Raw genomic sequence first — 13272 nt, forward strand, 5'->3', positions numbered from 1 at the left:
CCACTACGAAACAACCTGCTGAACAGTGAACGCACCAACCTTTGTTTCTCCTATATCGTACAAAAAAGCACTTGAGTTCGGTCACAATTCAGAGGGGGGCGAATCAGGAGACGATACGTATGTTTGTAGGACCGCCGTTTGTGTACGTTAAAGAATCATTGAGTTGTCCAGCATTATTGAGCAGAGGAGTGAGGGCCACTGGAAAAAAAAAAGACCAACCTTCACTTTTCCCCCCCTATCCAAATCGCTTCCTCCAACTAAAATCTCTCCACCACCATGAGACCTCGTCCACAAATCTCTTCTTCCCCACAAGCCACTCTTCCCTGCCCCAAGGCCCAAAGTTTGCAGCAAGGCTTTGTGGCTCGAAATCTTTAATGGCCAACCCAACTCCAGACTAGATTTCCCCCGGTACCAGCGTGCTGCTTTTGCCGGTCTTCGCCAACCTCGTGTCATCCCGCGGTGACCGTCGTCTGTCCAGCACTCAGCTCCTTCCACTAGCAGTGCATCTCGGAGTGGCGGTAACACCTCACCACAAGTTATTTGTAAGAGCGTAGCTGCGTAGGTATGGATGTGGCGGTGGCGGTGGCGAGCGCTGTGGCGAGCAGCGTTGTGCCTAGGCTGTTGACAGTCTTGGAAGAAAGGTCCAAGGAGTTGAGGGACATTGAGGAAGACATCTGTTTCTTTCATCGAGAGCTTCCCATGATTTATGGTTTGATGGGGGGTCAAATCTCGCACAAGGAGCAGCCCAGTGGCACTGAGATATTATCCATGGAAGAATTCCAGGATTTGGCGTATAACATCGAGGACTGCCTAGACAGGTTCCTTCCTTGCGGTGAATGCGAGGGAGAGCAACATATCCGCGATCCAAGCAATTTTCGTGATGAGATCGCGAGGCTCAAGCGGGAGGTGGCTGCGGCGCAACGGCGGAAAAAGATATACGTCGTCGCCGGATCCAACGTCGACAACAGCAGCACAACTGACGAGGATGATACGGGCACATATGAAGCTTGTCCTGCTGCGGGCATCGAGGAAGCAAAGGAAGATGTTTGGGCGTTGTTGGTTTGCGGCGAAGCAAGCAAGCTGAGGGTGGTCTCCATCGTCGGATTTGGTGGCTCAGGTAAAACCACACTCGCCTGGGAAGTCTACAACTGCCCTCAAGTCGCCAAGCAATTCAGTTGCCGTGCGTGGGCGCCGGTGGCGTCCAAGCAGAAACACGACGTGGCAGCCAAGCAGGCGCTCTTGACGGCCATACTAAAGGGGCTTCTTGGAGACGAAGCACGGGAGCCCGTGCCACAGAGACTCCTACAACTCCAACAGCATATCCGTCTTCTTCTTCAGACTAAGAGGTGAGATTAGTCCTGTAATCCTAAACTGCCACTCAAAGTATTCCCAACGTTTTTTTAGAGAGATAGAGAGAGAGAGATAGGCCTTCATGACTAGCTGTACTAATGACAAATAATAGTTACATCATGCACCAAGAAATTGATACTCGAACTAGGAGGTGATGAATCCAGCCACATAGACAGAAGACTGCTTAGACCTAGCTCATGAGCTACCACATTTTTTATTTATTTTGAGACCGTGGAAAAAAAGCATTGCCTTTCTGATTAGTTAAGAATATTCAGTATTTAACATACCTCCACTTTCACCTCTACACTTGTGTTGAGACTGAATTAACGCATGATTTTGCCTCACTCACCAACTGCCTCCTATTGAATTATACTGGAATTAATCCTTCTTACGCTTTGTTTGGATGTCGGAATTGGAGATCTTCCTATTGAATTATACTGGAATTCCAGTTCAGTAAGAAAACTGAAATGTCATGAATATGAATTCGCCTGTTTGGTTGTTCACTGAATTGGCCCACGTAATTCCTGTGAGGCTTCAATATCAAATCATGTTTGGATACAAACTCCGGAATTGCATAGTTACATTAGAACAAATATTATAATTTGTTCTACATTTCTCAGAACGAAATCTACTCACATATGTGACTATAAGTCTATAATTGAATGAATATATAACAATAAAAATAATAAATATTCTAGAAATGCATCACAACAACACAAATGGTCACACATAAGCAACAATATTCTATTACGACAATGCAACATAAATTCTAAACAATAACAAACAGTACACACACTGAAATATGTTCTTTTTTATGACATAAATTACAATGATTCAAATAGATGGGTCCAAATTGTTAACATAAATAGTGCATAATAGTAGTTGATAGTTAGGTCCAAGTTGAATAAGACATACTATAACACACACACACACACACACACACACACACACACACACACACACACACACACACACATCAGCAAAGCATCATTCTTCAATTGAACATTAACAACCATGTCTTCCTCATAGTTATGGATATCTCTATTAGAGCTTGAGATAGGCGATCATTGAGTACCAACTTCCCATAACATCGCAGCATGTCAGATTCAGCTAACTCAGCCGGAGTGGTAACCTTTGGTAGTGGAACGGGATCAGTCATCTTCAAAGCATCACAAAAATCCTTCTTCGTGTCTCCAAGCAGGCAGATAATAGCATCACAAGTTCACTACCTCTTTGGCACAAATATTTGAGAAACTTCAATTGGTTCTACTTATGGCTTTGTGAAAATCTGAGCACCTGTCTTGGCACCATCACCATTACCATGATATTTTGAATATATGATAACTATGGACTCCCAGTTCTTGATTACTTTGTTCTTGTAAGATTCTATCCCCTTGCTAGCCTTGTTAGCTTGCACAATAAACACAAACCAATAATACAGTTGCTGCCTTGTTATTTTACATACGCAAATCACATAAATAATGTATAGTCATGGTGGTTGGCTCCACTTATGTAGCCCAAACATCATCACTATCAATTGATAGTCTATTATTGATCCAATCCTAGCCAAAAGCCACTTTGAGAAAGGATCTTGCTAATGACCTCATAGCGCTTATCAATAGTCCTCATCCTTCCACTTATGTGGTCCTTTGTGATATCCATTGCACATGTCCTTCACATGTTTTATGTTAGAACTGTACACATGTGATTTCCATCCATTTTGGGCATGGTCAACATTGTTGTAATGCTCAACAAGGACCTCAAGCAATGCAACATCCATATCATATCATCCCATGTTAAGTAATTCCTCTTCCTTATAGTTGTTTCTTCTGCCATGGTGCTACAAGGAAACAAGAATGGTACATGATAGAAACATCAAAGACAATATTAAGGTGGAGAAACATAATGTCATTTTTTAATTTCATGAAGATGATGCATATACAAAATAGAAAAGGCATCATCACTCTAGTTGTGACCATATGTCATTCATCAGCTATATAAAAGAAGAGCACCACAACTAGCTATACAAAAGAAGACCACCACAACTATCTATACAAAAGAAGATCAACACAACTACCTATCCCACTCTCATCTTACTCCATATTTAGTTCTCCTTGTGCCACAAGATAATCTGCAAACATATCATCTGCTAGTTGTTACCTAAAGTTGGACCATTCAGTAATGACTTGGACAGTAATTAAGTTATCATCATCTGGATCGTCATTTGGCACAACTAATCCTGTATTATCCACTTCAGGCAATACCAACTTGTCCATGACCATGTTGTCTATCCCTTGCAAAGTAGTGTAGCACACAACAAGCATTAATAGTTCAAACCTGCAATGATATTTTAGTTGGGATTGCAAGATAGCTCATTATTTCTTCGACAAGTCAAATATTTTCTCCACTACATTCCTAGCATGCGAATGGCGGAAGTTATACAACTCTGCGACAATTTTAGGTTGTTGTGAACATGCATCCCATTCTTTTAGATGATATCAGGTGGACCTAAATGGAAATATAAATCATTCTCCATTCGTATAACTAGCATCAACTAAGTAGTATTTCCCTATATCTAGAAGATAGCTAGTTAACAATCAAATCAAAGAAACTATATGCCAAGAGTACGAGTCATACCCTTAGGTACAGCAAGAGCATCTTGGCGGTTTGTCCTCATTGCATCACGTGGAACTCTTGAGATGGAAGTTGAACCCTCCCAGCCAGGTAACACATAAGGAAACTTCATGTTCCAATTAACAACAACTACCATGTTAGTGGTAATTGCTTGCTTTTTGTTCCTATACCTCCCGCCAGCCATATCAACATGACAAGCATGTAGTGCTCCAAGTGCATTATCAAACCACTACCGTTTCTAATCATTGAATGGGAGGTTGAGCAGTAGAATTAGGTAGCTTAATGAACTCCCCATATAGAAACAGTAAGGCTGGTAGGACAACAGTGAAGTGTGTGCTAATGGTCCATAAAGAATACTTGTAGGTGCCAGTGCCACACAACAACCTCATCTTAAGACCATGACCAACTACAATCAAGAACATCAAAACCATCTCTTCCACAGTTACATATATACTATCACAGAGGCCACATATCTCTAATAACATGGTGCACGGGTCATGGAAGTTTCGGTTAGTTAAACGCGATTGGTCATAGCATGCCACTTTAGATCCATCATACATGCCTTTAAGAAAATATTTCCTATGCTTATGCTAGTTCTCATCATCACTAAAACTTCCTAGGTCCCTTGGTCTCCTATCCCTCCGTGTAGTAACATATGCTAATGCAAGAGCATACAATTTTTTCAAAACAATAATTTTCCTCTTCCTTATTTTATTTTCTTCATTTATGCACTCACCAAATCTAATTTATCTGACATGAAGCTGTACAATGCAATTATATAGTTGTAAGCATGACTACGAGATATCACATACACAAAGGTATAGTGAAAATAGAGGGGATTCCAGCTATGTACCTTCAATCGGCCTGCAGATCGACGAAACTTCAGTAATCTGCACAATTTTATACCGAAAAAAATAAATCTTGGCTGAGACTTCTAGTTCAGATACACAAAAGCAAAGTGAAAAAAAAAACCCAGAGGTGATTAGTGTTTCTTAGCTCTGGTTAAGAAATGGGAAATTGATGCATTGGATGTGATGGGAATGGTGCTAGAGGAGCGGTAGAATCAGGGAGGGAGCAGGGAGGACAAGGAGCGGCGCTGCACATCTAGAGGCCTCAGCACACGGAAAAGAGATGAGAGGACAAGGTAGAGAGGACACATGGATGCGGCAGGACAGGCACTATGTATGAGGAGGAAGAGGGAGCGGGTAGAAAGCACTATGGCACCGCAGCCCAACTTTGAAGTGTATGAGCCATTTTTCACTGGCATTATTAATATCAGTTCACTATCAAACCCGATCATGTAAGTGGCACTGTCCTTAGGCTACCTCGGGTGTCGTTGGTCACAATTGTGTTGCCCTGGAAATTAATTCCTAAAAACTTACAAAGGGATTTACTAGGTAGAGAGATTTCTTAATATTTTTGTAGTTTTAATTAGTTGCACATGCAGGAAATTGTAAATGCTGAAAAACGGTAAGGATAAGCAAGAATTTTCTGGAAATATGGGACAGATTAGCTGACCAAGTTATTTGTTCATATTTCAAGTAGAATGCTTGCAATACAAAGATATTTCGAAGATTTCCCAATGTAGGGTTTAGTAGTCTGAAACATTTGTCAATTTGGCTGACAGGTGTTTAATTGTAATTGATAACATCAAGATGGAGCTCTGGGACGCAATAAAACCCATCTTCCCAGAAGAAACAGAGAGCAGAATGCTTGTGACCACAACTATGACTTCGGTAGCTAATGCATGCAGCTTGCCTGACGGTTATGTTTACAGTATGAGATCTCTTAGTGCAAAACAGTCCAAGGATTATCTAGACAAGAAGGTGTTCGTCGGTGGATGCTCACCTGACTGGGAGAGGGGTTCAACTGCAATCGTGAACAAATGTGATGGTCACCCACTTGCTCTTGCTAGTGTTGCCAAAGCTTTGCAAGGTCACAAGTTGACTGGAGATCTCTGCGAAGAAATGACCCGCGACCTATGTTCTCGTATGGACGAGAACAAGAATGGTCACTTCACAAGACTAAAGCAGGTTCTTATGAATAACTACAGCAGTCTGCCTGACAATTCTCTCAAGACCTGCTTACTATACTCAGGTGTATTCCCAAATGATCGCCCCATCAGCACGAAAACTCTTGCCATGCGATGGTTAGCCGAAGGATACATTGGTGACCAAGAGATTGCCGATAAGAAGTTGGATGAGCTAATTGACAGAAATATATTTCGGCCTATTGACCCAAGCAACAATGGAAAAGCCAAGGCGTGCAAACCTCATGGCATCATGCACCAGTTCTTGTTGCACAAGTCGGTGGCTTCAAAATTCATTGCTACATCTTTCGGTGCTAAAAACCGAAGTAATTCCCGGCATCTCGTTATTGAGAACCATAAAAATAGCACAGCATGCAACATGGAACATGGTACTGGCCGCCTGAAGAATTTCTTTTCGTCTTTGCAAGGAAAGGTTGATAACTTCATTGCAGGGCCGCCCGGCGAGCAGCTGCGCCCACGGTCTCTAACAGTCTTTGGGAGTGCAGAAGAAACTGTTTCAGATTTGGCTAGTTTTGAGCTTCTGAGAGTGTTGGATCTAAAAGAATGCAATGGTTTGAATGAAGAACATCTTGGGCACATATACAAGCTGTTGCATCTCAAATATCTGGCACTCGGGAGCTCTGTTAGCAATCTTTCAGTTGAAATGGGAAGGCTTCATTATTTAGAGACACTCGACTTGAGAAAGACCAAGATAGAAACATTGCCGGTGGAAGTCATTATTCTGCCCCACCTACTACACCTGTTTGGAAAGATTAAGCTAAAGGAGGTAAGTCGCAAGAACCGTAAGAAGTTCCTGCAAGGAAAAAGTAATTTGCAGACTCTAGCAGGAGTTGTTATTGACAGCAACTCTGCATTCCCGGAACTGATGGTTCATATGAAAAAACTGACAAAGGTCAAGATATGGTGCGAGATCATTGACACAGACATCAATTATACCATGCTCTCAGAGGCCATTCACAAGTTTGCTCAGGCTGGCATGGGTACTCCAGTAGGTGCCCGCTCCCTATCACTCCATCTGAATGATTCTTCCAAAGATTTGCTTCATTGCTGTCAAGGCGACAACACAAATGCAACACCAAGAAAGCTTGGTTATCTTAGCTCACTGAAACTGCAAGGCGGCCTGAGTCAGTTCCCTCAGTTTGTTATGTCCCTCTGTGGTCTGAAAGAGTTGTGCCTTACATATACTAATCTGACAGGAGCTGATCTTCTACCAGGTCTGCGTAGCCTCCAGTACTTGGTTTATCTCAAACTGGTTGAAGTCCATTTTGGGGATTTAGACATCATGGTTGGGGATCTCCCAAGCCTGCAATGTCTATGCCTTGTGATGCAGGAACCCATGTTGCCCACTATCCAAAAAGGAGCTCTGCCGAGACTCACTTCAATTCAATTGCTCTGTAAAGACCTAAAAGATGTTTGTGAAATCAAACTGGAATTGTTCAAAGGTCTTCAGGAAATAGCTCTGGATTCTATGGTCAATCCGGAAACCATAAAACACTGGGAAGCTGAAGCTAAGGAGCACCCTAAGAGGCCAAGTGTTTTGTTGCTCGAAAGGGTCGTTGGTCCAGACGAAACTAGCCCTTCGGTGAAATATGTTGTCCCGTGCCAAGTCGACAACGATCGCTACACCAACACTTGTGCTATCGATCACATGGAAATCGACTTTGATCAGCTCACTCTTCAGACCAAGTACCGCAGGTCTGATCAATTCATAGTTGGCAGCAAGCGATCTCGATCACCTCACTCTCCAGGAAGGGTCTGAGCAAATTCAACGCAATGGAGCAGGTTTGCACACTTCTCATGTCGGTCGTTTTGCTCTATTAAAATTGTGGCTGATTGACCTCTAGTCTAGTTCTCAACAACGATCCTCATATTCTGCATACTTCAAAAATTCTTATCTCCGTTCATAAACATGCTATGATAGTAGTTTGTTTAATTTATTATCTTGCTTTGAAGGGTCAGACGTTGAAGAAACAAATTTAGCAGGGCAGATGTGAAGCCGGATGCTGTCCATTGCACTCATCGTCCATTCAGCGGCCCTAGAAGTTAGCAAGGCACCCTGTTCATCCTTCTTCTCATGTCGTCCGGTCACTTTACTTTTTGAATAAATTTCCACCATGTAGCATGGCAGATTCTTCTGTTTGGGTGTAGCAGGCCAACTAGGGAAGCATTTGCTTTCCCCATTTCTACTCATGTATCAAATCAAAGTCACCTATAGAATTTGTACTTAAGGGTCCTGCACCCGAGTTTGTCGGAGAATAAATGTATTGTGTCAGTTCTATGGATGATTAGTACGATAAATGCACTTGGATACATTCGTTTCATGCGAAATCTGATGTCAGGAATGCTTCTTTTCAAATCCAAAAATGCATTGCAAAACTTGTAGGTAGGGGTGGGCATATAAACCGAAAACCGAACGACCAAACCGATTTAACCTGAACCGAAGCCGAAGTGACCGAAACCGAATTGTTCGATACTATGCTCGGTTAGCAATACTGAGAAACCGAATTTTGTTCGGTGAAATCGGTCTACACAGCCTGTCAACCGAATTGACCGAAGCACCGAGGCCTACCACTAACTGTCTGGCGCGTCTCCATAAATTAGCTCCCATTTATACGCTTTGTGCTACTAGCCAACGAACATCAATTATCCTTGCAAAAAAATCAAATGAATTGATGGCGCGTTAATGTGATTTAGTGGCGAACAGTGCCATAGGCTGGCCGGCTGGCCCGAGATTCCCTCCATGCTTCTCGTCACGTGTACTGGAGGCCCGCCTGCCTTTCTTTTTTTATTGAACCTAGCCTAGGTGTTGTTTGTTGTTGCGTGTTGTCTCGCTCACAGCCTGTTTTTTTTTTCTTTGAGCATAACACGTGTTGTTATCTAGCCCACACAAACCATATCTCTTAGCCCAGCCGAGAAAATGAGTACAGCAGCCATCCCATCCGGCTAGCCCAACCCGCCAGCTGTCTGTTCGGTACAAAACCGAGTACCGAACCGATTGATGAGGGAACCGAAGCCTCGGTTTCGTTTATTGCTAGAGACCGATCGGTCCACGTTTTCAAGGAACCGACAAAATTGAAACACCGAAATACCGAACCGTTCGGTTCGGGGGAACCGAACGCCCAGGCCTACTTGTAGGCAAAAGAAGTACTGGTTGCGTACAATCACAGCAGGGGAAGTGCGGCTACTTGCGTAAATTCAAGATTGTGGTTTCACACACAGGGTTTCACATCATGAGAATGGCTCCTAGAGCTTGTATGTGGAGCTGGTAACAAATCGTTGTCACGCGGACTAAATGAAGGTTTGATTAGACTGGATAGCTGTAAATGACGGCAGGACGGGCGAGCTGACCACCTTGCCACCGCGACGGCAGGCGTACGCAGACCAACTGCGCCGCCGACGGCGGCCAACGCATCTGGCCCTGGGTGGACAACCACAGGGCTACCTACAGGTTAGCCGGCTCCAACTTGACCAGGGGCAGAATGGTCACAAGCCTGTTGAGGCCAAATTCACTGTTTTGACCCTTTTTCGTTAGTTTTGCACAATCTGATCCTACGTGCAAAAGTTTTTCAAATCTGACTCTTTTCCTACCGCCATTGTCTATGGCGGTAGGGTAACACACCCTACCGCCAAGGCCTTTGGCGGTAGGACTTACCTGCACCGTCACTTTCATTTTTTGCAGAAAGGACTTAGGGTCTTTTTTGCAAAAAAAATGAATCTTTTATTGCATGTGTGCCCTTATTATAATTACATGCATGCCCCTACCGCCAAAAACCATGACGGTAGGGTCCTTTTCACACCGAATGGGCGTGACGGTGTAAGTAAGTCCTATCGCCAAAGGCCTTGGCGGTAGGGTGTGCTACCCTACCGCCAAAGACAATGCCGGTAGAAAACGGGCCAGATCCAGAAAAAAATTGCACATAGGGTCAAATCGTGCTTAAGTTCAGGAAAAGGGTCAAAACAGTGAATTTGGCCGCCTGTTGAAAGCAGAGTACATCCTCTATTCAGAATGTGAAGGCACAGTACATCCTCTGTTTTCTGGTACATCTCCATTCCTGGTTTCAAAGCAGAATATCTTTCTTTCAGCCACGTCTTGCCTGTTGCCCGCGCGAGTGCTTTTTTTGGACAACAAAGGATGACCCCGCGCGAGTGCTGATAGCTGAAACCAGTCGACCACGCGCGAGCTGTCAATATGTAACCATTTTTTCAAGACAAATTTCGCCAAGTTTTATTCAACCTTCACAAGGTTTACATGGGACGAACAAAAGATCACCAGGTTGGCCTTACCGACATGGTGACCAACCCCTGGCTATAGACCATGCTTCGCTAAACTATGAGCCTCGAAATTCAAACTCCTACACTCATAAACAAAATTTAATAAATAAAAAACTCCAGAGTACTCTATGGTTTCATGTATAATAGCTTCATATATAGACGCACTAAGTAGCGTAATATCATCAACCACCACCTTGCAGTCGGAAGTGACGTCAATCCTCTGCAAGAGCCATTGATTCCCTGACCGCCAAAGCTTCCAGAATTGCAGGGTCTGAGATGCCCCTCAGTACAATGACCAAAGCTCCCGAAAAAACACCCCCTTGATCACGACTCACTGCAGCCACCGCTCCACTCTAAGTGAATAGAATAGCATAAAAGTACAACTTTTTTCCTGTTAGAGTTTTAGAAAAACTATCAAAATTTTGTTGGCCGCTGATAACTACCAGAATAGCTGGGACCCACACATAAGATAATTGTTTCTTTGATCATGAACTTACATGTGGGGCCTACATGATAATGTCTCTTCCTCATATATCCTCATTTTTTACATATAACTCCAACAAATATATCTTTAAAGCAATCAGGTCCTTGAAAACCTTGATAAAGCAATCAGGTGCCTGAAAACATTGATAAAAGCAATAAGGTCGCTATGAACTTTTTTAAAAGCGATTGGGTCCCTATATGTTTATTTAAAAAGCAATCGGGTCCGTATTTTTTTGAAAAAAGCAATCCAGTCCCTATAAGCCGCCCGTGGCTATGGCCGATAGCCATGGATGCCCGTAGTTGTGGCCGGCAGCCGTGGCTACGGTTAGCCCCTGGTTGTCGCCAGCCGTGGCTGTGGCCGACAACCATGGTTGTGGCCAACAACTGTTGTTGCTCGGCCTCACCTCCCTCACCTCCTACCGCACCTACGTCCCCTATCGAGCACTAGCTCCGCAGCACGGCCGTTGTTGCTGCTCCTTACCAGCCCTTGCCGCTGCTTCTGCTGCTCCTTATCGGCCCTTGCAGCTGCTTCCGCTGCTCCTTGCCAGCCTTGCCGTTGCTGCTACTGCTTCTTGCTGGTAGCAACGCCTGCGGCTCGTCTGTACGAGGGCGGCGTAGATCCAGCGGGCTCAGGCGCGAGGAGGGCTCTGCCAGCCATGGCTCAGGAGAGAGAGAGAGAGAGAGAGAGAGAGAGAGAGATCATCAGAGGAGAGAGTGAGAAGAAAGAGAAGAGGACGGAATATATAAATTCCAAGTGTGCCCAACATGTAAGTAACGGGCAAAAAAACAGTCAAACAACTTGTTTGTTTAGGAGTAGGCCCCAACTGTCATAATCGTGATCAATTGTAAAGCACTCAGCCATTTGGCTTTTTTGAGACACTACACGTCGATTCAGGTAGTTATCAGCGACAAATAAATTTTTGGTAGTTTTTTTTAAATCCTAATGCGAAAAGTGGTAGTTTTATGCTATTCACTCCTCCACTCCAAAGTTCCTTGCTATTGCTGCACTAATATTGAGTTTAGTGAGGTTATGGGTTCCATTGCCACGGGCCTTGGGCCTACCACACGGACTGCCGGGCCCTGAGGCTTGTACAAGATTTGAAGATCGCTCAAAAAGAACAAATAAAGTGGTGAGTTGATAATGTGCTTTGATATATATATCCTCATAGATAGCTTTTCTTCTCGCTCTTCAAATTGCCCACAGGTGCGGATGAAATCTTAATGAGATGGAATGTCATGCATTACAAAGTTTTTTGTGTGTGTTTGTGATCTGGTGCTGGCACATGTGCTCGACCATGCCGTCCTCTGACAACGCCCACACACTCCGAGCGAGCGATCAATTAACGCGTGTCTCTATGAGTCCCTTGTACCGCACAAGACAAAGGCAACTGTTGTGGACATATTTCTATGTTGGAGGATATCCGTTGTAGGGATCAATAGTTGGGCTAGTCGACACAAAAAATCTTGATCTTAGAGGGTACACTGATTTTCCATCGTGAACTCCATTCATCATCATCAGCGCGTGACGGACCGTCAATTTCTTCTAGCCAACTCTCCCTGGCCATATTTGTATTCAGAATCAGCCTATACGCAGACTTTAAGCTAGGAACGACCATTTGGTAGCCTGCTTGTTGCCCAGTCAGGCCCGTGCCATCCAGTTTTTGCCTATTTGGTACCCTGTATTGCATTAGATGATACATTCTCTTGACAGACTCATATTCGAATAACATCAGAATTGGACAAAATGTTCGATTTACTTCTGGGACCATGTGATTATATGTGGATTGCTTGAAACATAGGCAACTAACAGCGATCCTATCACGTGATCATAAGAATACCACTATCCGGCATGCCATCACAAATGTAACTAATTGGCTATATTAAGGACAGTAAAACTGAACCTAATCCCTGGCTTCTCACTTAGACGTTTTAGGCCGTTAGATTCTGTCTGGTAGACATTCCTGGCCGTTAGATCTTAGTTTGGTGTTGCATTTAGCGCTAAACGGGCCACGCGTCGCCAGGGCAGCTACTCCCGGTAGCTTTTTTGGACCCATGTGGTTAATTGGGCCCGTTTTTCGTGCTCAGCCCAAGGCACCGAGTGGCCCTCACAGACACATCACTCCCATCTTCGTAAAAGAAAAAAAACGCTCGAGAGAGGAACGAATCGAGGGCAGTCAGTACAGACGGGATGCGGCGCAAGATTTTTCGTGAATTTCGGCATGACTTGTGCTACAAACTAGGACATATCGAGTGCCCGGGAATCTGGGATTTGCGCACCGGGAAGGAGTCAACGTTCCTGCAAAACATAGACCCCTTTTTATGTCATTATTCATTTTATCAGGTCTAGAATTAATTGACTAGATTTAATCGTAGGAAACATGACTAGCAACGATGAAGAACAGGGTTCTGGTGATTGCGACAATGTCTACCTGGCGGCAGACAAATTCTTGAGCTTTGCCGACGATCAACAGTTGATGTTGCTG

General features: G+C 43.9%; 1 protein-coding gene across 2 annotated transcripts; it reads left to right on the forward strand.

Annotated features, from left to right (window-relative positions):
* The first annotated feature begins 215 nt into the window (after positions 1 to 215).
* LOC119361763 (disease resistance protein RGA4-like) lies at positions 216 to 8362 on the forward strand. Of its 2 annotated transcripts, none has more exons than XM_037626906.1 (3): positions 216 to 1346; positions 5612 to 7816; positions 7988 to 8362. In XM_037626906.1, exons 1-2 carry the CDS (start codon positions 565 to 567, stop codon positions 7791 to 7793), a joined length of 2964 nt encoding a protein of 987 aa, XP_037482803.1. In that variant the 5' UTR covers positions 216 to 564; the 3' UTR covers positions 7794 to 7816; positions 7988 to 8362. The 2 variants fall into 2 exon arrangements, with proteins under 2 accessions (XP_037482803.1, XP_037482804.1); XM_037626907.1 differs by having other exon boundaries at positions 7994 to 8362.
* Positions 8363 to 13272: the final 4910 nt, after the last annotated feature.

This window comes from Triticum dicoccoides, chromosome 2B (assembly GCF_002162155.2).
Source record: "Triticum dicoccoides isolate Atlit2015 ecotype Zavitan chromosome 2B, WEW_v2.0, whole genome shotgun sequence".
Classification (NCBI taxonomy): Eukaryota; Viridiplantae; Streptophyta; class Magnoliopsida; order Poales; family Poaceae; genus Triticum; species Triticum dicoccoides.

Excerpts from the sequence above, each read along its gene's own strand:
- LOC119361763 (XM_037626906.1), top strand. The coding sequence starts at position 565 with ATGGATGTGGCGGTGGCGGTGGCGAGCGCTGTGGCGAGCAGCGTTGTG. Across the intron at positions 1,347-5,611 it reads CTTCTTCTTCAGACTAAGAG|GTGTTTAATTGTAATTGATA; the intron begins GTGAGATTAGTC and ends TTTGGCTGACAG.